At 41.4% G+C, this 27,965-nt stretch overlaps 1 protein-coding gene across 3 annotated transcripts in view; it reads left to right on the top strand.

Annotated features, from left to right (window-relative positions):
- The window catches only part of SCAP (SREBF chaperone), a 92,751-nt gene that overhangs the window by 39,556 nt on the left and 25,230 nt on the right, over nucleotides 1-27,965 (top strand). For all 3 annotated transcript variants that reach the window (XM_061196675.1, XM_061196676.1, XM_061196674.1), the window contains exon 2: nucleotides 7,979-8,202. In XM_061196675.1, coding sequence (XP_061052658.1) covers nucleotides 8,081-8,202 — 122 coding nt within the window. In that variant the 5' untranslated portion in view covers nucleotides 7,979-8,080. The remainder of the gene's footprint in view (nucleotides 1-7,978; nucleotides 8,203-27,965) is intronic.

Below are 27,965 nucleotides of genomic sequence, written 5' to 3'. Positions count from 1 at the left end.
TGAATCTGCCAGTGCCTTGATCTTGGACTTCCTAGCCTTTAGAACAGTGAGAAGTAAATATTTGTTGTTTAAGCCACCCAGTGTATGCTATTTTTATTATAGCAGCACAAAGGACTAAGACAGGTGCCAAAGCAATTCATTGGATGAAAGGTAGTCTTCTCAACAATTGGTGCTAGAACAATTGGTTATCCATAGAGAAAAACAAAACGCAAAAATCCTAGATCTAATCTCACATCTTACAGAAAAAATTATTCAAATGTATCTATAGGTTTAAATGTAAAACTATAAAAAATTTTAAGAGAAAACCTCAGAGAAAAATTGCAGAATTCTTTTACATGACACCTAAAGCATGATCCATTCCACCTAAAGGAAAAAAAAAAAAGGATAAATTAGACTTCATCAAAATTAAAAGCTTCGGCTTTATCACAGAGTCTGTGAAAAGAATTAAAAAAAAGAGGTTATAGACGTGAAGAAAATATTTGTGAACAACATATCTGGTAGAGACTTACATCCAGAATATATAAGGAAATCTCAACAACTCCTAAATACCAAGGGGATCAAAGAAGAAAATACAAGAGAAGTTAGAAAATACTTTGAGATGGATGAAAAGAGAAATCACAAATACAGAAACTGTGGGATGCAGCTAAAGTAGTGTTTGGAGGGAAATTTACAGCTGTAAATGCCTGTATTAAGAAAGAAGAAAGAGAGAGTGGAGACAGCAGAAGCAAGAAGAACTACAGTCCTGCAGCCTGTTGAACGAAAACTACATTTACAGAACGATAGACAAAATGAAAAGGCAGAGGACTATGTACAGATGAAGGAACAAGATAAATCCCCAGAAAAATAACTAAATGAAGTAGAGATAGGCAATCTTCCAGAAAAAGAATTCAGAATAATGATAGTGAAAATGATCCAGGACGTCGAAAAAAGAATGGAGGCAGAGATGGAGAAGATGCAAGAAATGTTTAACAAAGATCTAGAAGAATTAAAGAACAAACAGAGATGAACAATACAATAACAGAAATGAAAAATGCACTAGAAGGAATAAATAACAGAATAACTGAGGCAGAAGAACAGATAAGTGACCTGGAAGACAGAATGGTGGAATTCACTGCTATGGAACAGAATAGAGAAAAAAGAATGAAAAGAAACGAAGATAGCCTGAGACCTCTGGGACAACATTAAACACACCAACATTCATGTTATAGAGGTCACAGAAGGAGAAGAGAGAGAGAAAGGACCCAAGAAAACATTTGAAGAGATTATAGTTGAAAACTTCCCTAACAAGGGAAAGGAAAGAGCCACCCAAGTCCAGGAAGCGCAGAGAGTCCCAGGCAGGATAAACCCAAGGAGAAACACGCCGAGACATATAGTAATCAAAATGACAAAAAATAAAGACAAAGAAAAATTATTAAAAGCAACAAGGAGAAAATGACAAATAACATACAAGGGAACTCCCATAAGGTTAACAGCTGATTTCTCAGCAGAAACACTATAAACCAGAAGGGAGTGGAATTATACTTTTAAAGTGATGAAAGGAAAGAACCTACAACCAAGATTACTCTACCCGGCAAGGATCTCATTCAGATTTGACAGAGAAATCAAAAGCTTTACAGACAAGCAAAAGCTAAGAGAATTCAGCACCACCAGACTAGCTCTACAACAAATGCTAAAGGAACTTCTGTAAGTGGGAAACACAAGAGAAGAAAAGAACCTACAAAAACAAACCCAAAACAATTAAGAAAACTCATAAGAACTTCACATATCGATAATTACCTTAAATGTGAATGGATTAAATGCTCCAACCAAAAGACACAGGCTCGCTGAATGGATACAAAAACAAGATCCATATATATGCTGTCTACAAGAGACCCACGTCAGACCTAGGGACACATACAGACTGAAACTGAGGGGATGGTAAAAGATATTCTATACAAATGGAAATCAAAAGAAAGCTAGAGTAGTGATACTCATATCAGATAAAATAGACTATTTTATTTTTTAATAAATTTATTTATTATTTTAGTTTTGGCTGCTTTGGCTCTTCATTGCTGCACGCGCGCTTTCTCTAGTTGCGGTGAGCGGGTGCTACTCTTCGTTGCGGTGCATGGACTTCTCATTGCGGTGGCTTCCCTTGTTTCAGAGCACTGGCTCTAGGCACGTGGGCTTCAGTAGTTGTGGCTCACAACTCTAGAGCACAGTCTCAGTAGTTGTGGTGCACAGGCTTAGTTGCTCCGTGGCATGTGGGATCTTCCTGGACCAGGGCTCGAACCCGTGTCCCCTGCATTGGCCGGCAGATTCTTAACCACCGCGCCACCAGGGAAGCCCAAAATAGACTTTAAAATAAAGACTGTTACAAGAGAGAAGGAAAGACACTATATAATGATCAAGGCATCAATCCAAGAAGAAGATACAACAATTATAAATATATATGCACCCAACATAGGAGCACCTCAGTACATAAGGCAAATGCTAAGAGCTATAAAAGAGGAAATCGACAGTAACACAATAATAGTGGGGACTTCAACACCTCACTTACACCAATGGACAGATCATCCAGACAGAAAATTAATAAGGAAACACCAGCTTTAAATGACACAGTAGACCAGATAGATTTAAGTGATATTTATAGGACATTATATCCAAAAACAACTGATTACACTTTTTTCTCAAATGCACATGGAACATTCTCCAGGATAGATCACATCTTGGGTCACAAATCAAGCCTTGGTAAATTTTAAAAAATTGAAATCATATTAAGCGTCTTTTCCAACCACAATGCTATGAGATTAGAAATCAATTACAGGGAAAAATATGTAAAAAACACAAACACATGGGGGCTAAACAATACATTACTAAATAACCAAGAGATCACTGAAGAAATCAAAGAGGAAATCAAAAAATACCTAGAGACAAATGACAATGAAAACACGACGATCCAAAACCTATGGGATGCAGCAAAAGCAGTTCTAAGAGAAAGTTTATAGCAATACAATCCTATCTCAAGAAACAAGAAAAATCTCAAATAAACAATCTAACCTTACGCCTAAAGGAACTTGAGAAAGAAGAGCAAACAAAACCCAAAGTTAGTAGAAGGAAAGAAATCATAAAGATCAGAGCAGAAATAAATGAAGTAGAAACAAAGAAAACAATAGCAAAGATCAATAAAACTAAAAGCTGGTTCTTTGAGGAGAGAAACAAAATTGATAAACCTTTAGCCAGACTCATCAAGAAAAAGAGAGGACTCAAATCAGTAAAATTAGAAATGAAAAAGGAGAAGCACTATTTACTATTTACTATTTACTATTTACAATAGCCAGGTCATGGAAGCAACCTAAATGTCCATCGACAGACAAATGGATAAAGAAGATGTGGTGCATATATACAATGGAATATTACCCAGCCATAAAAAGGAACGAAATTGGGTCATTTGTTGAGACGTGGAGGTAAGAAAGAGAAAAATATCGCATATTAACGCATATATGTGGAATCTAGAAAAATGGTACAGATGAACTGTTTTGCAAGGCAGAAATAGAGACACAGATGTAGAGAACAAACATACGGACACCAAGGGGGAAAGCAGGGGGTGGTGGTCCTGATGGTGGGATGAATTGGGAGATTGGGATTGACGTATATACACTAATATGTATAAAACAGATAACTAATAAGAACCTGCTGTTTAAAAAAAAATAGAATTAATTTAAAAAATGAGAAAGAAGAGCTCAAATCAGTAACTTTAAGAAACTAGAGAAAGAAGAAAAAGAAGAGCAAAATAAACCAAAAGCAAACAGAAGGAAGAAAATAATATAGACTAGAGTGGAAACGAATAGAGACTAGGAAAATAATAGAGTAAATAAAAGCAAGAGTTTGCTCTTTTAAAAGATCAGCAGCTGAGGAAAAAAAGGGGAGACTCAAACAGCTAGAATCATTAATGAAAGTGGGGACGTTAACACCAAGCTTTCAAAAATAAAAATGATTTATAATACTTTGAACAGCAAATATTATGCCAATAAATTAGATAGCCTAGGTGAAAATGGACAAATTCCTAGAAACACACAAACTAACAAAATTTACTCAAGAAGAAATAGAAAATCTGAAGAGATGTAACAAGTAAACAGATTAATAGTTTATAAACTTCCCACACAGAAAAAAAAAAGCCCAAGGACTTCCTGGTGGCACAGTGGTTAAGAATCCACCTGCCAATGCAGGGGACATGGGTTCGAGCCCTGGTCTGGGAAGATCCCACATGCTGCGGAGCAACTAAGCCCGTGTGCCACAACTGCTGAGCCTGTGCTCTAGAGCCCGCAAGCCACAACTATGGAGCTCGCATACCACAGCTACTGAAGCCCGCACTCCTAGAGCCCATGCTCTGCAACAAGAGAAGCCACCGCAGTGAGAAGCATGCACATCACAATGAAGAGTAGCCCCCTGCTCTCTGCAACTAGAGAAAGCCGGCGTGCAGCAACGAAGACCCAATGCAGCCAGAAATAAATAAATAAAATTATTTAATTAAACAAAAAAAGCCCAAGATCAGATGGCTTCACTAGTAAATTCTACTAGATGTTTAAAGAAGATTTATCATGAACTGTTCTATAAAAGTACAAAGGAGGGGGCTTCCCTGGTGGCACAGTGGTTGAGAATCTGCCTGCCAATGCAGGGGACACGGGTTCCAGCCCTGGTCTGGGAAGATCCCTCATGCCGCGGAGCAGCTGGGCCCGTGAGCCACAATTACTGAGCCTGCGCGTCTGGAGCTTGTGCTCTGCAACAAGAGAGGCCGCGATAGTGAGAGGCCCGTGCACCGCGATGAAGAGTGGCCCCCGCTGGCCACAACTAGAGAAAGCCCTCGCACAGAAACGAAGACCCAACACAGCCATAAATAAATAAATAAATATATTTTTTTAAAGAAATGTTTAAAAAAAAAAAAATACAAAGGAGCAGTTGCCAAGTTATTCTACAAGGCCAACATTACCCTAATACCAAAGCCAGACAAAGACATAAAAAAAGAAAGTTACACACCAGTATCCCTTATGAATGTAGACACAGAAGTTCTCAATATTATTAAACCGAGTCTAGCAACATTTAAAGGGATTATACCCAGGAATGCAAAGTTGGTTCAATACGAGAAAAAATCAATCAGTGTAATACACCTTATTAGTAGGATAAATTAAAAACCACATGATCATCTCAAAAGACACAAAGCATAATACCCTTTCATGATTAAAAAAAAAACACTCAACAAACTAGGAATAGATGGGGACTCCCTCAACTTGATAAAGGGCTTATATGAAAAACTCCCATGTAATACCATACTTAAGGTGAAAGACTGAATGCTCCTTTCCTAAGATCAGGAATAAGATGCATTCTCACCACTGCAATTCAACATTGTACCAGAAGTTCTAGCCACCACAATTTTACAAGAAAAACAAAAGGCATCCAGATTGGAAAAGAAGTTAAACTATCTCTATTTGCAAATTACATGATCTCATATATATAACAGCTTAAGGAATACACACACAGACACATGCACACATGCACAGGTTCAGTGTCACTAGCCATTAGGGAAATGCAAATTAAGATCCAATAAGATACTAATACACTCTTACTAGTACAGCTAAAATAAAGAATAGTGACAATACCAAATGCTGGTGAGGATGCTAAGAAACGAAGTCTCTCATGCTGCTGGTGAAAACGTAAAATGGTATGGGCACTCTGGAAAATATTTTGGCAGTTTCTTAGGATAAATTTTGCTTTGGAAAAGCTTTGCGTTAAAATGAATGCAGTGGAGTAAAGATGAATAATTCCCCTCTTGCTCGATTCAGGTAGGTGGGCTGTGTAATGAACTAGAATTTGGATTTCTTTTTTTTTTTTTTTAATTTTCTTGGTGCTGTGAAAATAAGCAATTAGTATAACTAATAAAGATTAATGGAAACTGAAAACGACTAAGGTCATGTCAGAAAGATTTGTATTTGCTGCAGAATTGAAGTGAGATGGTTTTTTTCTCAATTAGTAGTTCCATGTATAAGAGAACCCACCCACCCCCCTGTCCCCTGCTTCTTGTGTTACCAATTTGTGTGCGGAAGAGGCCTGAGAAGGAGATAAGGATTAGTAGGATCGCAATTTCCTGGAGGGCTTGGTTTTGGGACACTTAAGGGAAGAGATGTGGGGCTTGGCTGAGGACTGAGGTTGGAAAAGCTACAACTTGTTTATGGCCGTCAGTCTTCAGGGATCCTCTTGACAGCGTCTTTCCACAGGCATATATCTCATTAGTGTTTGTTTTCCCCCTTGAAGTAGAACGGAGGGTTGGGGACACAGGAGGAGAAACGTTGCTTCCCTGGAGTCCTTGTTTATGCTGGGTGGTGAGTACTGTTGCTGGTGCCCTGCTGCAAGTCTACTGCTTAAGACCTTTTTGAGCTGTTATGTTCCAGGTGAGCCTTGTGAATGGTTGAGCTGTTGTCAGCACCTCTGCTCCTTGGGTCAGCAGCTGTCGCCTGCCGATTCCTCTATCTGTTGCCTTCTGAATTGACCCACAGAGGGTTCTTTGTACTATTTCCTTAGAGGGTTCTTGGACTGGAAAATTGCATGTGCGCCTGAGACCTGTGCTTCCAGGAGGGTGGATGGAGTGGTAGCCATTTCTTCTTGTGAATTGGCTGTGGTGTGACTCCCTTTGCTTCTCCCTTCTGGTCTCACACTTGTGAGGTATCATCTCCTTGGCCTGGGTTTTCATCAGTGAGCTGAATCAAGCCAAGACACATGTCTGGGCAGGTTCCCTGTAACACAGACCAAAGAAAACAGCAACATGGAACAGGAGAAGTGGATTTAAACTTGAATTTCCTCGGCGAGCTCAACAAGGAAAGGAATTCTAGATTCCTGGGCCCTTCTGCTAGAGTTTTCTATTCTGATTTTATTGGTTTAAGATTCTCTACTTGGAAGCAACAGAAATTAACTGGCTCACACAAGCAAAAAGAGTATTTATTGGAAGGATATGGGGTGGCTCACAGACTGGAAAGAAGAGCTGATGAGCTCGTCTTCAGAAAGGGCTGGAGCCAGAGCAGCCCGTGATCTGGGGAGCAGGAACCTCTTGGGGAAGAATAAACACCACCGTATCCAGTTTTGCTTCTTTTTGCTCAGAAGTCAAAGGCCAGGGAGAGAGGCCTAACCAGCCTGGCGGGGGTCAGGGAGGGGCACCTTAACTGGCCGTATGTCCAGGCCAAATCCTGTGGAGAAAGGTGGTTCTCAGAGCCACACTGGACTGCTGTTACTCCAAGGACGAGACAGCTGCTGGGCAGGCAGAAATAGGAGGGACCCTTTGCCCTCACCCTCCCAGGAACAACTGGGGGACCAGGAGCAGAGACTTCTACCCAATACCACTGTCACAGTGAATTTTGTTTTATGTCAGGGGCCTAGACTTTTTGGTGTTTTTGTGTTGAGGGCTGACCCCACTGGACTTTCTTTATCAGTGAATCACTGTTTGTGCAAGAATGTGTTTTTTGAGGGATCAGTCCTTGTATAAAGGTTTTTCCCAAGGATTTCTCTCAGTCTGGCCTGTGCACAGAGAATGGGGGGGAGGGTTTCCAGAATGTCCATTTGGCCAAGAGCAGCTGAAGGTGCTGTCTGTTACACAGGAGTGCTTTCCTGTGCCACGTGTGAGAAAAATGCCCTCTCTAGGGAGTGGCCTTTTAGAAGTACCTAATATGGAAGAGGATTGAGAGTTTATTACCAGAGCTAGAGAGGCAGTTTTTTCATTTCTTTGGTTAGACGTACTCAGACACTACCCACAGTCACTAGGAGCCGACCAAGATTGTGTGTGTGTGTGTGTGTGTGTGTGTGTGTGTGTGTGTGTGTGTTTTGGGATTGATGTCTCCAGATCTTGCATGTAGGCTTCCTGATTCCCTATCCACATCCCTGCCACCTCCCCCAGCAGCCCTAGTGTTGAGAGCCAAGTACTCTTTGTTAATTGGCTTTTCTCCCTTCTTGCCAGGTGCCTGCCTGCAGATGGTGTCCATTGTCAGCGCTGTCCAACGTGTGCCAGGCTGATCCATGGTCACTTTCCGGGATGGCAGCAAGGTGACTTCAGCTGAGGATGACCCTGACTGAAAGGCTGCGTGAGAAGATATCTCAGGCCTTCTACAACCATGGGCTGTTCTGTGCGTCCTACCCCATCCCCATCATTCTCTTCACGGGGCTCTGCATCTTAGCCTGCTGGTATGTTTCCAAGTTGCCCTGGATATGGTGGGCCAGTGCCTTGGCACAATAGATTTCCTAACCCTGACTGTGCAGTAGCCCTTGGACTGTGTGCTTTTTATACAATGGAACTTGAGGCTCATTGGATCTGTTGAGTGGAAAGCTCTAGTCCTGGGGTGTTTAGCCACTACAGTAAAACAGTCCAGGCTGGCCCTGACTTGGTGAGTCACCAGATTTGTTCACATTGCTGGTAATCTGTCTGAAAATAATGTTTAGATGTTTCTAAGAAACTGCAAGATAATTGAAAGCATGATCTTTTAATTTTCCTTCTCAACAGTGGCAGCTTCCTTTTGGTACCTGGTTAAGAGCAGGAGCCTTGGAATGTTGCAAGGCAAAGTCCGTTTGAACAATTCCTTGGACACTGTCTTGTAGGCTAACCCCAGAGACTTGGTTTTCTGCTCTCTAGTCATTTTCTTGTGTTCATGTGGACCCTCCTTCTGACCTCTGGTTGAAACTTGGGGCCTGCTGTGCTCACCAAGGACTGTTGTGACTGTCATTCTGTCATAGGGCCCCATAGAACCCTGAAGAGTGTCGCTGATGAGGACATTGTGAAAGGAGAGGCTTGATGTAAGATGATATTGAATGGTCCCCTTGGCTCTCAAACACTGACAGTCATGAAAAGAGCCTACCTGATTATCCTTGTCTCTGGAAGGAATTCTGGTTTCCAGATTCATTGTACATCTAACTTTTATAGATGTTTTCAGTGCTGTGCTGTACGAAGGATGGTTCAAGACTGAACTCGCTGTTCAGTTGTTAATGATCCCAAGTTCTTCCCTAATTAGGACAAGGAAAGATGAGCATATTCATTGAGAATTTCCTGCTGGGTGCTGTGTTGGTGCTTCAGGTATATAATTAAATGTCTCATTAATCCTAATAAAAACCTTGGGAAGTGATCCAGTTATATTTCCATTTAACCAAAGGGGGATGGAGGATTAGAGGCTTGCCTGGTCTACACAACGAATAAGTAGGGAAACTGGAGTTCAAATCCAGCTTTAAAGGGATTCTGGTGCCTGCACCTGTGGCACTCTGTTCCCCCTGACTGTCCTCACTCTAGCTCAGTGTATTTGTACTGATGTTTAAACTTTGTTAATTTGTGTTGTACAAGATTAGACACTTGTGGCTACGTCCTGTAACTGATGAATTAGGAGTGTTCTGAGAACCCAGATCTTGGATTTGCTTGTTGTTTTTTCCTGTAGGTTAATTGACCCATCTGTCTCTTTCAAAATCATACTTTTCTAGGCCTGGCCTATATGCTAGGGCAGTGGTTCTTAAACCTGAGCTAGCATCAGAATTACCTGGAGGGCATGTTAAACAAGATTGCTGGGCCCTACCCCAGTTTCTCATTCATCAGATCTGGATAAACCCAAGAATGTGCATCTCTAAACAAGCTCCCAGGCCTGGGGACTACATGCTGAGAACCACTACGCTGTGTGTCTTTCTTGAAAATTTCTCTGAAGTTCTACCATGTCTCAGCTGAAAGTATTTTCTCTTTTATTCTAACTTCTAGAGCAGCAGTTTGTGGTGACATTTACGGTTATTATTACTCATATTGCCTTCTGTTAGAGGTGGGTGGGGTCCTGCTCCCCCTTCATAAATTCTCAGTTCTATGATAGCGTCTTTATATGTGTATGTGTATGGTAAGTAAATACATAATGGATGAATACATTGAATTAAACTTGTGTTCTCTGTGGAAGGGGTCCCCAACCCCTGGGGGTCCACTAACCCCTGTTAGTAGCCGGGCCGCACAGCAGGAGGTGAGCGGCGGGTGAGCGAGCAATGCTTCCTCTGCCACTCCCCATCGCTCGCATTACTGCATGAACCACCCCCACCCACCCCCACACTGGTCCATGGAAAAATTGTCTTCCACGAAACTGGTCCCTGGTGCCAAAACGGTTGGGGACCTCTGCTCTATGGGCAGTGTAGGTTGAGGAGGTGGTTGTGATTCCCCTTCTACAAAGACGGCTCTAGCTACCGGAAAAGGGAAGGATGTTTCCTCTTTGCCATTCATCTTCTGAGGATTGGATTTGGCCAGCTGGGACCAGGCAGCTTCCTGGACAGGGAAAGTAGGCTATGTGTAGCAGCTCAGTTGTAGCTGGGTGCAATTGGCCTTTATCTTTGAATGAATAATTTGATATCACACAAGTGTTTCAAAACAGATTGTCCTTGGATTTATGACTTGGGAGCCTCTGGTATGAAAACTTTATGAGATGGCTAAGGTCTCAAGCGTGGAAGACTCCTTCTCGACTCTGGGTGAATTAGAATGGGATGGAGGATGGGGGAAGAGGCAAATGTGATAATAACAATATTTAACAACCAGTACAGCCCAAATGCAGCCAAGCTGGGCAGACACCTGTCTTATATCCCACAGGTGTCTTGGCTGAACATCAGTTCTGAGAAGGGAGTGGGTGAGCCTCAGGGAAGGATTGGGCTGATAGGAGGGAAAGGAAAACTAATCTTCACTGAGCGCTGGCTTTGTGGTCAGGTGCTTCCACACACAGTATTTCATTTGGTCGCCTAACATCCTTGGAGGATGTGGTTATTCCCTAGTTCTTTTGCTGATGATGAAACTAATGTGGAGAGATAGTAAGTGGTATGTGCTGCAACTGGCCGGTCTGTGTGGCAGATCCAAATCTGTACTTTCTCCACTTCGCTGTGGTGACATGAACTTTATGAAGAACACTGTTTGGTGCTGATACCTTTCATTGCAGGGAGTCTGCTCCTTGAACGAGAAGCCTCAGAAAGAGAATCTCAGTTGCAGTGGGCCAGGGACAGGGCCTGGCAGGATCTGCGTAGACAGAGGATAGAGAGGCTTTTTGAGGCAGTGGCCCTACATAACAGAAGTTGAGGAGAGAGCATAAAATTGGGTTTTACAGCCACCTCAATAAAGATTGCTATAATATATGCCAAGAACTGTGCCAGACCAGTGACGCAGAACACAGTCCCTCCCACAGTCTCGGCCTGAGAGAGATAACTGCAGTGCCATTGGGTATTGTGCATAGCAGATTTGACCTAACCTTGGTGCAAAGGGAGACAGCATTAGGGAGGCTTCCAGGGAGGAGGACACCTGAGCTGAGCCCTACAGGAAGAATAGGTGGCATCTTCCTTGCCTCCTTTCCTGTTTATGGTTGTGTTCATTCAGCTCGCCGCTCTCCCAACAAAAGCACAGGGAGGCTACTACCCTGGCGCACCCCTCTGAACCTGCTGCCTCTTTTGGTCCCACTCTCTAAGGGCACTATGGTTTCCTCTTGTCTTTACAGTCACCCTGTACTGGGGTGTACCGTCACATTCTTAATGCTGTGTACTTATTTTTTCAAACCAGCATCCTTGTTATGTGATTGTAAAGGAATTTTTAAAATTTCTTAAAATCTGATTGGCTTAGGAGAAAATTTCTAAGGCTAGATGAAGTCCCTCAGCCTCCAAAGATGATAAAGGTTGTATCAGAAAATCCAGAGATTCTGGGCCTTTATGGAAAGGAGACCAGATATTGTGGACCCAGGGCACAAGCCTCGCTATCCTCTTCTGTATGGGAAGCTTTTCTATCCAGAGCATCTCCGCTTCTGCCAGAGCTACAGGTTGCCTGCAGAAAATAAAGTGTGGTTAATAGATAGGTGTTTTTTTTTTTTTCATATTCTGTAATTTTTTTTTAATTGAAGGATAGTTGATTTACAGTGTTGTGTTAGTTTCTGGTGTACAGCAAAGTGATTCAGTTATACATATATATACACAAATTCTTTTTCATATTCTTTTCCATTATGGTTTATTAAAGGATATTGAATATAGTTCCCTGTGCTATACAGTAGGACCTTGTTTTGTTTATTTTATATATAGTAGTTTGTATCTTCTAATCCCAAACTCCTTATTTATCCCTCCCTGACCCCCTTTCCCCTTTTGTAACCATAAGTTTGTCTTCTATGTCTGTGAGTCTGTCTCTGTTTCATAAATAAGGTCACATTTGTGTCATATTTTAGATTCCACGTATAAGTGATATCATAAAGTATTTGTCTTTCTCTTGCTGACTTCACTTCGTATGATCATCTCTAGGTCCATCCATGTTGCTGCAAATGGCATTATTTCATTCTTTTTTTATGAGTAGTATTCCATTGTATATATTTACCACATCTTCTTTATCCATTCATCTGTCAAGACATTTAGGTTGTTTCCATGTCTTGGCTATTGTAAATGTGCTGCTGTGAACATAGGGGTGCATGTATCTTTTTGAATTTTGGTTTTCTCCGGGCATATGCCCAGGATTGGGATTGTTGGATCACATGGCAACTCTATTTTTGTTTTTTTAAGGAACCTCTGTATTGTTTCTGTAGTGACTGTACCAATTTACATTCCTACCAAGAGTGTAGGAGGGTTCCCTTCTCTCCACACCCTCTCTGGCATTTATTGTTGGTGGATTTTTTGATGATAGCCATTCTGACTGGTGTGAGATGGTACCTCATTGTAGTTTTGATTTGCATTTCTCTAATAATTAGTGATGTTGAGCATCTTTTCATGTGCTTATTGGCCATCTGTATGTCTTCTTTGGAGAAATGAGTAGACAGCTTTTAGTAGTTTTATTAGATACTCAGATTCCATTTAACTGCTTACCTTTATTGTACCTGGAATGAGAGAGTTGTTCAGCTTGAACCGAAAGGACTGCTGCTCTTGCTACCTCTGTCTGGATCTAGCAGCTGCCTGGGCTGTGGACCTGTTCATCCCACTGGATCACCCTGGGAGCCATAAATGCTCTTTCCTCTGGGAAAATCTGATGAAACTTGTAGCAAGTAGGCACTGTGGCAAGAGGTATCTGTTTACATTTCCTAGAGGTTAGGCCACCAGGACCGGAGGTGTGGCTCAGCAGCAGTCCAGCAAGGCAGAGGGTGCTATTTCTTGGGACCTGTCCTGGGAAGTGGTAGGTATGCCGTGGAATGAAGGAAGAGTGTCTGGGTGCCAGGCCAGCTGAATTGCCCTATGTGTGGGTCAGAGGTTAATGTGAGGGGTCATCAGGTCACCTGTGATTCCATAACCTGCTGGTCATGGTTAGAGAGGGTGGATTTTAACTTGGAGAGCAAGTTGGAATCATGATGAGACCATTCCAAACCTCCTGAAGGAGGATAATCCTACAGCCTGTGTGGGTATCTGAGAGCAGACTTGGCCCCTTCCTCCTCCTTTTTCTCTGGAGGAAAGCAGCACCTTCAGGCTGAGGCTGGACATCTCAGTTTTGGTGGCCTCCGCTCTCAACCTCTCTCCCTTGTCTGCCCACAGCTCAGGTTTCCCTACGATCATCGTGACCCCTTTGTGGGTGGGCACACAGGAGACTATAGAACAGGCTCCCTCTTTTTGTACCTATGTGGCCACTCTCTGGACACATTTATATTCCTTTCATGAACAAGAAAGAAATATGAGTAACTGAAGCCCTGTCTGCACCTGTGCTTTGGAGAGCCGGGCTGGATAGCTGAGAACAAAGTCCCAGAGCACCACTGACCTCTGCCCCAAAGCCTAGACTCAGGAGCCCAGGGGACCAGCTCCAGAAGCTGCTCCTGGGTCCTGTTCAGCATTCCAAAGCCAGAGTCTCCCTCCAAGCAGAAGTTACCCCTGACCTCACACACAAGCTCTGGAAAAGCTCTGAAAGGCTTGTAGGAGATCAAAGACTCCTTTATCACCCGAAATTTCCTCCAACCCCAGATTTCCTCCAACAGAAGAGAGATCAGGAGATCTCAGAAATTTCCCTTTATAGTCTTTCACTACCCCACCCCGAGTCCTGTATTGTTCTCCCCTGAGAAGGGAAGAGAGAAAACATGTCCCACTCCAGATGTCTCCAGAGAGGTGTCCTGTGCCACATCTCTTGAGTGTCATTTTTCTGGTTGCTCTTTCTGTATGTCTTCAGTGTCTCCTGAGCTCCCATCACAGATGACTGGGAGTGAGAATGGGAGATGTAGAGCCAGCATCATCATTTGTGGGACCCAGTGCAACATGAAAATGCAGGGCTGCTGCTTCAGAAAGCAGGGGAAAAGTACTGTTAAAGGTACTAAAATATGCTCAGATGGGAGTGGATGAAAGGCTTCCTCCTGCCAAAATGCCCATCAGATTGCTGTGGTGCAGCCAGCATGGGCTAGGCGATGGCCAGTGTCTCACCCTGCTCCAGGACACAGCGGGGTATGCACTTCTGAACAGCCCTCCATGTTTGGTCAGGCGCCTCCAGGGGGCAGCAGCAAATGGATACCTGGACAGGGAGAGGAAGACCAGATTCTGGGATGCAAGTTGGCAGGGGAGCTGGTGGTCAAGCACCTGTCCCGGGGAGGAGGGACCACCTGTGAACCTACACTCCAAATCCTCAGCACATGCTCCATTGTGATGGACTTCATTTACAAAACACAAGTTGAAACATAGATTTATTAAGAATTTCCACATATGGTGAGAATGTAAATTGATACAGCCACTATGGAAAACAGTATGGAGGTTCCTTAAAAAACTAAAAATAGAACTACCATATGACCCAGCAATCCCACTACTGGGCATATACCCAGAGAAGACCATAATTCAAAAAGACACATGCACCCCAATGTTCATAGCAGCACTATTTACAATAGCCAGGTCATGGAAGCAACCTAAATATCCATCAACAGAGGAATGGATAAAGAAGATGTGGTACATACATACAATGGAATATTACTCAGCTGTAAAAAGGAACGAAATTGGGTCATTTGTAGAGACATGGATGGACCTAGAGAGTGTCATACAGAGTGAAGTAAGTCAGAAAGAGAAAAACAAATATCGTATATTAACACATATACGTAGAATCTAGAAAAACGGTATAGATGATCTTATTTGCAAAGCAGAAATATAGATACAGATGTAGAGAACAAATGTATGGATACCAAGGGGGAAAGGGATGGGGTGGGAGGAATTGGGAGATTGGGATTGACACATATACACTATTGATACTATGTATAAAATAGATAACTAATGAGAACCTACTGTATAGCGCAGGGAACTCTACTTAATGCACTGTGGTGACCTAAATGGGAAGGAAATCCAAAAAAGAGGGGATATATGTATATGTATAGCTGATTCACTTTGTAGTACAGTAGAAACTAATACAACATTGTAAAGCAACCATACTCCAATAAAAACTTTAAAAAAAAGAAACCTTGCATTTTGCATTTTTGTAGAATCTTTTTCTTGGTGTTTTTCTTGTGCTTCTATTAAAAGGAATTTATGATTGTTTAAATTTTTTTTTTAATTCAAACAGAAAGTCACAAAAATTATAATCATCCTCATCAGTTTACTCAGTCCCATGTAATTAATTTTTTTTTCATCTTGATCTTTTGTTAGCGCTTTTATGAGTTCATCAGTTTTTCATTAGAGTTCTGAAAATGCTTATTCATTCAGTTCAGCAGTTCAGTCAGTTACCAGAAACCTGTACTTGTCAGAGTCTTTTCCATGAATTCCTTGAAGATGAAACCCTTTTATAGGAACATATTTGCAAAAGCATCAGAGTACACCCAGAACTGTCTGTAAATGACAAAAGACTTAAAAATGACCACGGTTAAAGATTTGATGAAAGTTCATAATAATGCAATTGACAAGGAAATTTAGTTATTTCTGAGATATACATTTTAAAGTAATAACTAGAATTATGACTTATAACATTATACCAGAACATATAAGATTTTTAGAAATTTCATATAATGTCTGAAACATTTATATTAACATATTTCCATACAAATAACCCAATGAAAGTTTAGTATTAGTTGTTTTGTTTGTTTTTTAATACTGCAGGTTCTTATTAGTCATCAATTTTATACACATCAGTGTATACATGTCAATCCCAATCGCCCAATTCAGCACACCACCATCCCCACCCCACCGCAGTTTTCCCCCCTTGGTGTCCATATGTCCTCTACATCTGTGTCTCAACTTCTGCCCTGCAAACCAGCTCATCTGTACCATTTTTCTAGGTTCCACATACATGCGTTAATATACGATATTTGTTTTTCTCTTTGTGACTTACTTCACTCTGTATGACAGTCTCTAGATCCATCCACGTCTCAACAAATGACTCAATTTCGTTCCTTTTTATGGCTGAGTAATATTCCATTGTATATATGTACCACAACTTCTTTATCCATTCGTCTGTCGATGGGCATTTAGGTTGCTTCCATGACCTGGCTATTGTAAATAGTGCTGCAATAAACATTGGGGTGCATGTGTCTTTTTGAATTATCGTTTTCTCCAGGTATACGTCCAGTAGTGGGATTGCTGGATTATATGGTAAATCTATTTTTAGTTTTTTAAGGAACCTCCATACTGTTCTCCATAGTGGCTGTATCAATTTACATTCCCACCAACAGTGCAAGAGGGTTCCCTTTTCTCCACACCCTCTCCAGCATTTGTTGTTTGTAGATTTTCTGATGATGCCCATTCTAACTGGTGTGAGGTGATACCTCATTGTAGTTTTGATTTGCATTTCTCTAATAATTAGTGATGTTGAGCATCTTTTCATGTGCTTCTTGGCCATCTGTATGTCTTCTTTGGAGAAATGTCTATTTAGGTCTTCTGCCCATTTTTGGATTGGGTTGTTTGTTTCTTTAATACTGAGCTGCGTGAGCTGTTTATATATTTTGGAGATTAATCCTTTGTCCGTTGATTCGTTTGCAAATATTTTCTCCCATTCTGAGGATTGTCTTTTCGTCTTGTTTATGGTGTCCTTTGCTGTGCAAAAGCTTTTAAGTTTCATTAGGTCCCATTTGTTTATTTTTGTTTTTATTTCCATTACTCTAGGAGGTGGATCAAAAAAGATCTTGCTGTGATTTATGTCAAAGAGTGTTCTTCCTATGTTTTCCTCTAAGAGTTTTATAGTGTCTGGTCTTACATTTAGGTCTTGATTCCATTTTGAGTTTATTTTTGTGTATGGTGTTAGGAAGTGTTCTAATTTCATTCTTTTACATGTAGCTGTCCAGTTTTCCCAGCACCACTTATTGAAGAGACTGTCTTTTCTCCATTGTATATCTTTGCCTCCTTTGTCATAGATTAGTTGACCATAGGTGTGTGGGTTTACCTCTGGGCTTTCTATCTTGTTCCATTGATCTATGTTTCTGTTTTTGTGCCAGTACCATATTGTCTTGATTACTGTAGCTTTGTAGTATAGTCTGAAGTCAGGGAGTCTGATTCCTCCAGCTCCATTTTTTTCCCTCAAGACTGCTTTGGCTATTCGGGGTCTTTTGTGTCTCCATACAAATTTTAAGATGATTTGTTCTAGTTCCGTAAAAAATGCCATTGGTAATTTGATAGGGATTGTATTGAATCTGTAGATTGCTTTGGGTAGTATAGTCATTTTCACAATATTGATTCTTCCAATCCAAGAACATGGTATATCTCTCTATCTGTTGGTATCATCTTTAATTTCTTTCATCAGTGTCTTATAGTTTTCTGCATACAGGTCTTTTGTTTCCCTAGGTAGGTTTATTCCTAGGTATTTTATTCTTTTTGTTGCAGTGGTAAATGGGAGTGTTTCCATAATTTCTCTTTAAGATTTTTCATCATTAGTGTATAGGAATGCAAGAGATTTCTGTGCATTAGTTTTGTATCCTGCAACTTTACCATATTCATTGATTAGCTCTAGTAGTTTTCTGGTGGCATTTTTAGGATTCTCTATGTATAGTATCATGTCATCTGCAAACAGTGACAGTTTTACTTCTTCTTTTCCAATTTGTATTCCTTTTATTTCTTTTTCTTCTCTGATTGCCGTGGCTAGGACTTCCAAAACTATGTTGAATAATAGTGGTGAGAGTGGACATGCTTGTCTCGTTCCTGATCTTAGAGGAAATGCTTTCAGTTTTTCACCATTGAGAATGATGTTTGCTGTGGGTTTGTCGTATATGGCCTTTATTATGTTGAGGTAGGTTCCCTCTGTGCCCACTTTCTGGAGAGTTTTTATCATAAATGGGTGTTGAATTTTGTCAAAAGCTTTTTCTGCATCTATTGAGATGATCATATGGTTTTTATTCTTCAGTTTGTTAATATGGTGTATCACATTGATTGATTTGCATATATTGAAGAATCCTTGCATCCCTGGGATAAATCCCACTTGATCGTGGTGTATGATCCATTTAATGTGTTGTTGGATTCTGTTTGCTAGTATTTTGTTGAGGATTTTTGCATCTATATTCATGAGTGATATTGGTCTGTAATTTTCTTTTTTTGTAGTATCTTTGTCTGGTTTTGGTATCAGGGTGATGGCAGCCTCATAGAATGTGTTTGGGAGTGTTCCTTCCTCTGCAGATTTTTGGAAGAGTTTGAGAAGGATGGGTGTTAGCTCTTCTCTAAATGTTTGATAGAATTCACCCGTGAAGCCATCTGGTCCTGGACTTTTGTTTGTTGGAAGATTTTTAATCACAGTTTCACTTTCATTACTTGTGATTGGTCTGTTCATATTTTCTGTTTCTTCCTGCTTCAGTCTTGGAAGGTTATACCTTTCTAAGAATTTGTCCATTTCTTCCAGGTTGTCCATTTTATTGGCATAGAGTTGCTTGTAGTAGTCTCTTAGGATGCTTTGTATTTCTGCGGTGTCCGTTGTAACTTCTCCTTTTTCATTTCTAATTTTATTGATTTGAGTCCTCTCCCTCTTTTTCTTGATGAGTCTGGCTAATGGCTTATCAATTTTGTTTATCTTCTCAAAGAACCAGCTTTTAGTTTTATTGATCTTTGCTATTGTTTTCTTTGTTTCTATTTCATTTATTTCCGCTCTGATCTTTATGATTTCTTTCCTTCTGCTAACTTTGGGTTTTGTTTGTTCTTCTTTCTCTAGTTCCTTTAGGTGTAAGGTTAGATTGTTTACTTGAGTTTTTCTTGTTTCTTTAGGTAGGCTTGTATAGCTATAAACATCCCTCTTAGAACTGCTTTTGCTGCATCCCATAGGTTTTGGATCGTCGTGTTTTCATTGTCGTTTGTCTCTAGGTATTTTTTGATTTCCTCTTTGATTTCTTCAGTGATCTCTTGGTTATTTAGTAACGTATTGTTTAACCTCCATGTGTTTGTGTTTTTTACGTTTTTTCCCCTGTAATTCATTTCTAATCTCACAGCTTTGTGGTCAGAAAAGATGCTTGATATGATTTCAGTTTTCTTAAATTTACCAAGGCTTGATTTGTGACCCAAGATGTGATCTATCCTGGAGAATGTTCCTTGTGCACTTGAGAAGAAAGTGTAATGTGTTGTTTTTGGATGGAATGTCCTATAAATATCAATTAAATCTATCTGGTCTATTGTGTCATTTAAAGCTTCTGTTTCCTTATTTATTTTCATTTTGGATGATCTGTCCATTGGTGTAAGTGAGGTGTTAAAGTCCCCCACTATTATTGTGTTACTGTCAATTTCCTCTTTTATAGCTGTTAGCAGTTGCCTTATGTATTGAGGTGCTCCTGTGTTGGGTGTGTATATATTTATAATTGTTATATCTTCTTGGATTGATCCCTTGATCATTATGTAGTGTCCTTCCTTGTCTCTTGCAACATTCTTTATTTTAAAGTCTATTTTATCTGATATGAGTATAGCTACTCCAGCTTTCTTTTGATTTCCATTTGCATGGAATATCTTTTTCCATCCCCTCACTTTCAGTCTGTATGTGTCCCTAGGTCTGAAGTGGGTCTCTTGTAGACAGCATATACATGGGTCTTGTTTTTGTATCCATTCAGCAAGCCTGTGTCTTTTGGTTGGAGCATTTAATCCATTCACGTTTAAGGTAATTATCCATATGTATGTTCCTATGACCATTTTCTTAATTGTTTTGGGTTTGTTTTTGTAGGTCCTTTTCTTCTCTTGTGTTTCCCACTTAGAGAAGTTCCTTTAGCATTTGTTGTAGAGCTGGTTTGGTGGTGCTGAATTCTCTTAGCTTTTGCTTCTCTGTAAAGCTTTTGATTTCTCTGTCAAATCTGAATGAGATCCTTGCCGGGTAGAGTAATCTTGGTTGTAGGTTCTTCCCTTTCATCACTTTAAATATATCGTGCCACTCCCTTCTGGCTTGTAGAGTTTCTGCTGAGAAATCAGCTGTTAACCTTATGGGAGTTCCCTTGTATGTTATTTGTTGTTTTTCCCTTGCTGCTTTCAATAATTTTTCTTTGTCTTTAATTTTTGCCAATTTGATTACTATGTGTCTCTGCGTGTTTCTCCTTGGATTTATCCTGTATGGGACTCTCTGTGCTTCCTGGACTTGGGTGGCTATTTCCTTTCCCATATTAGGGAAGTTTTCGACTATAATCTCTTCAAATATTTTCTCTGGTCCTTTCTCTCTCTCTTCTCCTTCTGGGACCCCTATAATGCGAATGTTGTTGCATTTAATGTTGTCCCAGAGGTCTCTTAGGCTGTCTTCATTTCTTTTCATTCTTTTTTCTTTAGTCTGTTCCGCAGCAGTGAATTCCACCATTCTGTCTTCCAGGTCACTGGAAGGACAGGTCCAGGTTCTTCTGCCTCAGTTATTCTGCTATTGATTCCTTCTAGTGTAGTTTTCATTTCAGTTATTGTATTGTTCATCTCTGTTTGTTTGTTCTTTAATTCTTCTAGGTCTTTGTTAAACATTTCTTGCATCTTCTCGATCTTTGACTCCATTCTTATTCCGAGGTCCTGGATCATCTTCACTATCATTATTCTGAATTCTTTTTCTGGAAAGTTGCCTATCTCCACTTCATTTAGTTGTTTTTCTGAGGTTTTATCTTGTTTCTTCATCTGGTATATAGCCCTCTGCCTTTTCATCTTGTCTATCTTTCTGTGAATGTGGTTTTTGTTCCACATGCTGCAGGATTATAGTTTTTCTTGCTTCTGCTGTCTGCCCTCTGGTGGTTGAGGCTATCTAAGAGGCTTGATGGGAGGCTCTGGTGGTGGGTAGAGCTGACTGTTGCTGTGGTGGTCAGAGCTCAGTAAAACTTTAATCCACTTGACTGTTGATGGGTGGGGCTGGGTTCCCTCCCTGTTGGTTGTTTTGCCTGAGGCAACCCAACACTGGAGCCTATCTGGGCTCTTTGGTGGGGCTAATGACAGACTCTGGGAAGGCTCACGCCAAGGAGTACTTCCCAGAACTTCTGCTGCCAGTGTCCTTGTCCCCACAGTGAAACAGAGCCAGCCCCCGCCTCTGCAGGAGACCTTCCAACACTAGCAGGTAGGTCTGGTTCTGTCTCCCCCGGAGTCACTGCTCCTTCCCCTGGGTCCCGATGCACACACTGTTTTGTGTGCACCCTCCAAGAGTGGGGTCTCTGTTTCCCCCAGTCCTGTTGAAGTCCTGCAATCAATTCCCACTAGGCTTCAAAGTCTGATTCTCTATGAATTCCTCCTCCCGTTGCCGGACCCCCAGGTTGGGAAGCCTGACGTGGGGCTCAGAACCTTCACTCCAGTGGGTGGACTTCTGTGGTATAAGTCTTCGCCAGTCTGTGAGTCACCCACCCAGCAGTTATGGGATTTGATTTTACTGTGGTTGCGCCCCTCCTACCGTCTCATTGTGGCTTCTCCTTTGTCTTTGGATGTGGGGTATCTTTTTTGGTGAGTTCCAGTGTCTTCCTGTCGATGATTGTCCAGCAGCTAGTTGTGATTCTGGTGTTCTCGCAAAAGGGAGTGAGAGCACGTCCTTCTACTCCGCCATCTTGGTTCCTACTCCTACCTGTTTAAATTTTTAAACAAAACAGAAATGTAATACAAGAGTATAGTGTGATGTTAAGAGGGTGGACTCTGGGGCCAGACTGCCTGTGTTCATATACTGGTTCTGTCACTTTCTTGGGGTCTAGAGGGGATATAGCTTCTGTGTGCCTTGTTGGGTTGTGGTGAGGCTTTTTTTTTTTTTTTTTTTAATATTTATTTATTTTGGCTGCGCTGGGTCTTAGTTGCAGCACACGGGATCTTCATTGTTGTATGTGGACTTCTTAGTTGCGGCACGCATGTGGGATCTAGTTCCCCAACCAAGGATCAAACCCAGGCCCCCTGCATTGGGAGCACAGAGTCTTACCCACTGGACCACCAGGGAAGTCCCTGTGTTGAGGCTTAAATGAGAAAAAAGATGGAAGGCACCTGGCACACAGTAGGTGCTCAGTGAGAGTTAGAAACCATCATCATTGTTACAGAGACAGAAACGGGCAGGCTCACCATCAGTGATAAGAACCGTGTTGGGGTGAGTACGGGGCATTTTGGCAGCTCATAGGGGAGGGGCCGTAACTCAGTTTTGGGGAAAGGGGAAAGATTTCCTAGGCAAATGATACTGTAGTTGAGGCCTTGAAGCTGAGTTATCTAGGAGAAGAATAAGCAAGAGTGTTCCAGCAAGTACAGAGCCTCAGAAGCAAGAGGGGAGTTGTGCGGCTCCAGGGCAAGGTTGGAGAATGACTGTGAGCCACTTTAAGCATTTCAAGGCCTGTGGACATTTCCAAAGAGACTTTATCCTAAGGAAGTGGATGCTCTGGAGTGTGCTGACCTTCTTTCTCTTCCTGCTGGAATGTTTAGACTCCTGGAATTCACAGATGTTTTACATATTTCAAATCTTGAGAAACAGGCTGCCTTTAGTCAGTGTTTTGAGCAGCTACTGTATGGAAAGTGAATGTAGGTAAATAAAATGTACTGCCTGCCTTCATCTTGTAGTAGAGCTAGAGCTTCAGCAGTCTTAGCTCTGGGCCCCAGGACTCCTCTCTGCACCCAGAGCTCAGGGGTCAGCCCAGGCATTGTGTGGAGCTTTCCCCAGCAAAACCTTAGCTAAGTCCAGAGACAGCCCTTGACACCTACCTCCAAATAGCTGAACCTTAGCTTTTGGAAGAAGCAAAAGAGAAGCAACTCTTCACATAAAAGGGATTCTCGATGGATTAATAGCTGATTTCTTCTCAGAAACCATGGAGGCCAGAAGGCAGTGGGATCACATATTTACAGTCCTGAAAGGAAAAAAAACTCAATCAAGAGTTCAAAATTCTACAAAACTATACTTCAGGGACCTCCCTAGCGATCCAGTGGTTAAGACTGCGCTTCCAACACTGGGGGCACAGGTTTTTTTTTTTTAATTTATTTATTTTATTTATTTATTTTTGGCTGTGTTGGGTCTTCGTTGCTGCATGTGGGCTTTCTCTAGTTGCAGCGAGCAGGGGCTATTCTTCATTGCGGTGCACAGGCTTCTCATTGCAGTGGCTTCTCTTATTGCGGAGCACGGGCTCTAGGCGTGCAGGCTTTAGTAGTTGTGGTGCATGGGCTCATTAGTTGTGGCTCGTGGGCTCTAGAGCGCAGGCTCAGTAGTTGTGGTGCATGGGCTTAGTTGCTCTGCAGCATGTGGGATCTTCCCGGACCAGGGCTCAAACCCATGTCCCCTGCGTTGGCAGGCAGGTTCTTAACCACTGCGCCACCAGGGAAGCCCGGGGGCTCAGGTTTGATCTCTGGTCAGGGAACTAAGATACTGCATGCGGCAGGGTGTGGGCAAAAAAAAAAAAAAATAGTGACTGCTTTCAAATTGAAAAAAAAACCAAAAAAACAACAAAAACTATACTTCAGTAATGAAGGAGAAATTAAGACATTTCCAGATAAACAAATGCTGAGGGAAATTGTTACCAGTGCACCTACCCTGCAATTTGAAGCCGTAAGAAAAAATAAACACTAGTAAAGATAATCAGGGGGCTTCCCTGGTGGCGCAGTGGTTGAGAATCCGCCTGCCAATGCAGGGGACACGGGTTCAATCCCTGGTCTGGGAAGATCCCATATGCCGCGGAGCAACTAGGCCCGTGAGCCACAATTACTGAGCCTGCGCGTCTGGAGCCTGTGCTCCACAACAAGAGAGGTCGCGATTATGAGAGGCCCGCGCACCGCGATGAAGAGTGGCCCCCACTTGCTGCAACTAGAGAAAGCCCTCGCACAGAAACGAGGACCCAACACAACCATAAATAAATAAATAAATAAAACTATAAAAAAAAAAAAAAAAAAAAGATAATCAGTATTGTTGGTTTGTAATTTCTTTCTTTGTCTTCTGTGATTTAAAGGGCAAGTGTATTAAACAATAATTTAAAATCTACATTAAAGAGATTAAATGTAAAGTGTAATCTGTGACAATATAAAAGGGGAGAGACAAGGATGTCTAGACAGAGTGGGTGTATCCTGTTGAAGCTAAGCTGCTCAGACTGCATGATTTCAGTTGTCTTATTTTCATGATTGCTGATCCTTTCTTCTCTGCTCAGATTTGCTGTTGACCCCTCTATTCAACCTAGGTTGTTATAAGTTGTTAATAATAGAATTCCCAAGGTGACTACTAAGAAAATAACTTTTAAAATATGTAGAACAGGAAAGTAGAAGGGAATCAAAGTGGCACACTACAAAAAATCAATCCCCCCCTCTTAAAAAAAGGGCAGCAATGGAGGAACTGAGGAACAAAAATCATATAAGACAAACAAAACAAATAGCTAAATGGCATAAATAAATCCTTCCTTGTCAGTAATCACATTAAATGTAAGTGGATCAAACTCTCCTTTTAAAAGAGTGGCCAATTTGATTTTACAAAGACTTTATCTACATGCTGTCTACAAGACACTTTAGATATACACTACGCTTTTTTTTTTTAACTTTTTTTTTTTTTTGGCTGCGCCCTGCAGCATGTGGAATCTCAGTTCCCTGACCAGGGATTAAACCCATACCCCCTACACTGGAAGCACGGAGTCTTAACCACCTGGACCACCAGGGAGGTCCTTAGATATACACTACACTTTAGATATAAGAACACAAAGAGGTTGAAAGTAAAAGGATGGAAGATGATATTCCGTGCTAAACAGTACCCAAAAGAGAGCTGAAGTGGCTATATTATGATCAGACAACATTAAAAAATTTATTAGAGACAGAGAAGGACATTATATATTGATAAATGCTTCAATACAACAAGAGGATATAACCATTATAAACATATAACACCTAACAACATATCCCTAAAATATATGAAGCAAAAATTGACAGAATTGAAAGGAGAAATATACAGTTCTCCAATAATAGTTGAAGTCTTCAATACTCCGCTTTCAATGATGGCTACAAGCAGACAAGATCAATAAGGAAATGGAGGACTTGAGCAACACTGAAACCAGCTAGACCAATACACATTCTTCTCAAGTGAACATAAACATTCTCCAGGATAGACCATATGTTAGGCCACAAACAAGTCTCAGTAAATTTAAAAAGATCGAAATCATACAGAGGATCTTTTCCAATAACAGCAGAATGAAACTAAAAATCAATAATGGAAGGAAGGCTTCCCTGGCAGTGCAGTGGTTAAGAATCCGCCAGCCAATGCAGGGGACACGGGTTCGAGCCCTGGTCCAGGAAGATCCCACATGCCGTGGAGGAACTAAGCCTGTGTGCCACAACTACTGAGCCTGCGCTCTAGAGCCCGCGTGCCACAACTATTGAAGCCTGCGCGCCTAGAGCCCGTGCTCTGCAACCAGAGAAGCCACCGCAATGAGAAACCCGTGCACCGCAATGAAGAGTAGCCCCCACTCACTGCAACTAGAGAAAGCCTGCGCATAGCAACGAAGACCCAATGCAGCCAAAAATAAATAAGTAAAATAAATAAATTTAATTTAAAAACTAATAGAGGGAAAATTCACAAATACATGGAAATTAAACAGTATATTCTAAAACAACCAGTGAGTCGAAGAAGAAATCAGAGAGGAAAATAGAAAATACCTTGAGATGATGAAAACAAAAACACAATATACCAAAACTTACGGGTTGCAGTGAAAGTAGAACCAAGAGGGAAATTTATAGCTGTATAAAGGACTGCGGACTCATATCTAGAATATATAAAGACGACTCAATTAAAAACAGTTAAAGAGTTGAAGAGGTGCTTCACAAAAGAGGATTCATCCAAATGGCTAATAAGCATATGAAAGAGTTTTCGACACTATTTGCTGTATATTAAAACCACAGAGAGATACCACCACCTCCTCTAAATGGTTAAAATTAATTGGACTGACAATATCAAGAGGTGACAAGGATTTGAAGCAGTTGAAACTCCTATCACACTGCTGGTGGGAACGTAAATTTAAATAACTACTTTAAATAACTACTTTGGAAAACTGGTGTGATCTCCAAAGCTAAATATACGTATACTCCACAACCCAGAAGTTTCATTCTATGAATATACCCAACAGAAATGAGTGCTTACATAAAAATGAGTGTATACATAAAAATTACCAAAATAGCTCTATTCTTAATAGCTTCAGTTGGGAGCAGCCAAATGTTCCTCAACACTGGAATAGATAGATGCACTGTAATATGTTCATTCAGCAGAATAGTACATACGGAAAAGAATGATCTGCTACATGTGCCAGTGTGGATGACTCTAGTAGATGTAATTTAAGTGAAAACAGCCAGTCACAAAAGAATACACAGTGGAATGGATGATTTCAGTTATATGCCATCAGAAACAGGCAAAACTAATTTATGGTGATAGAAATTCTAATAGCGGTTTATGGTAGTGGATACTCTTCACTGGGCCAGGGCACAAGGCCACCTTCTGAGGTTCTGGAGATATTTTATAGCTTGATCTAGGTAGTGGTTACACAGGTGTAGGCATATGTAAAAATTCATTGCACTATATACTTAAGATTTTTTAAAAATTATTTATATTTTATTTTTGGCTGCGTTGGGTCTTTGTTGCTGTGCGCGGGCTTTCTCTAGTTGCAGAGAGCGGGGGCTACTCTTCGTTGTGGTGAGCGGGCTTCCCATTGCGGTGACTTCTCTTGTTGCGGAGCACGGGTTCTAAGCATGCGGGCTTCAGTAGTTGTGGCATGCGGGCTCAGTAGTTGTGGCTCGCAGGCTCTAGAGCACAGGTTCAGTAGTTGTGGCACACGGGCTTAGTTGCTACGTGGCATGTGGGATCTTCCCGGACCAGGGCTCGAACCCAGGCCCCTGCATTGGCAGGCGGATTCTTAACCACTGCGCCACCAGGGAGGTCCCTATACTTAAGATTTGTGCATTGTACTACATAAAAGTTAATTCCCAGTTTTATTTAAAACTGGGAATTAACTTTTATGTAGTACAATTTTTTTTTTCCCCCGCACCGCGCCGCATGCGAACTTCCCCAACCAGGGATCAAAACTGCCCACCCTGCAGTGGAAGCATGGAGTCTTAACCACTGGACCACCAGGGAAGTCCTGAAGAAAAAGTTTTAAAAGAAGTGAAACCTGAAACAAAAGCACATCCATTTGCCAACTTTTTGATGTTAGGCCAAGCTTTTTCCTTTGTGTGTGGTAGGTCCATTGACTTCTGTTCAGCCTGATCTAGTGTAAACCACACCCTCAATGTGTTTTGCACAGTTTCCATGGTCTGTCCCTTTAAATTGGAGCAATTTGCTCAGCAGTCTGAATCAGGATCCTTCTGGATTTTTGTTTCCCCAGTTTTTTTTTGGCAGCGCCGCGCGGCATGTAGAACTTCCCAACCAGGGATCGAACCCGTGCCCCCTGCAGTGGAAGCACGGAGTCTTAACCACTGGACCACCAGGGAAGTCCCTCCCCAGTTTTTTCTTGTTGTCTTACTTATGTCTAATTTGACCAGAAGTTTGTGTAGCATCTTGCCTTTATTACATCTCCAAAAATATTCAACCAGTAAACTACTTCATAGTTTATGCATTGGGTTTCCTGTGACTAAAAGGGAGTTTGAAAAATTCTGATCTAGAGGCTTCTGAGTTTTCTCCTAGCTCTGAAGTTTTATGACTAATATTTTGTACATTTGTACAGTTCTCCTAGCATGGA

The sequence above is a fragment of the Eubalaena glacialis genome, chromosome 7 (genome assembly GCF_028564815.1).
Source record: "Eubalaena glacialis isolate mEubGla1 chromosome 7, mEubGla1.1.hap2.+ XY, whole genome shotgun sequence".
Classification (NCBI taxonomy): Eukaryota; Metazoa; Chordata; class Mammalia; order Artiodactyla; family Balaenidae; genus Eubalaena; species Eubalaena glacialis.
The sequence above is the reverse complement of the archived record's forward strand: the minus strand, read 5'-3'. Positions and strand labels throughout refer to the sequence as shown.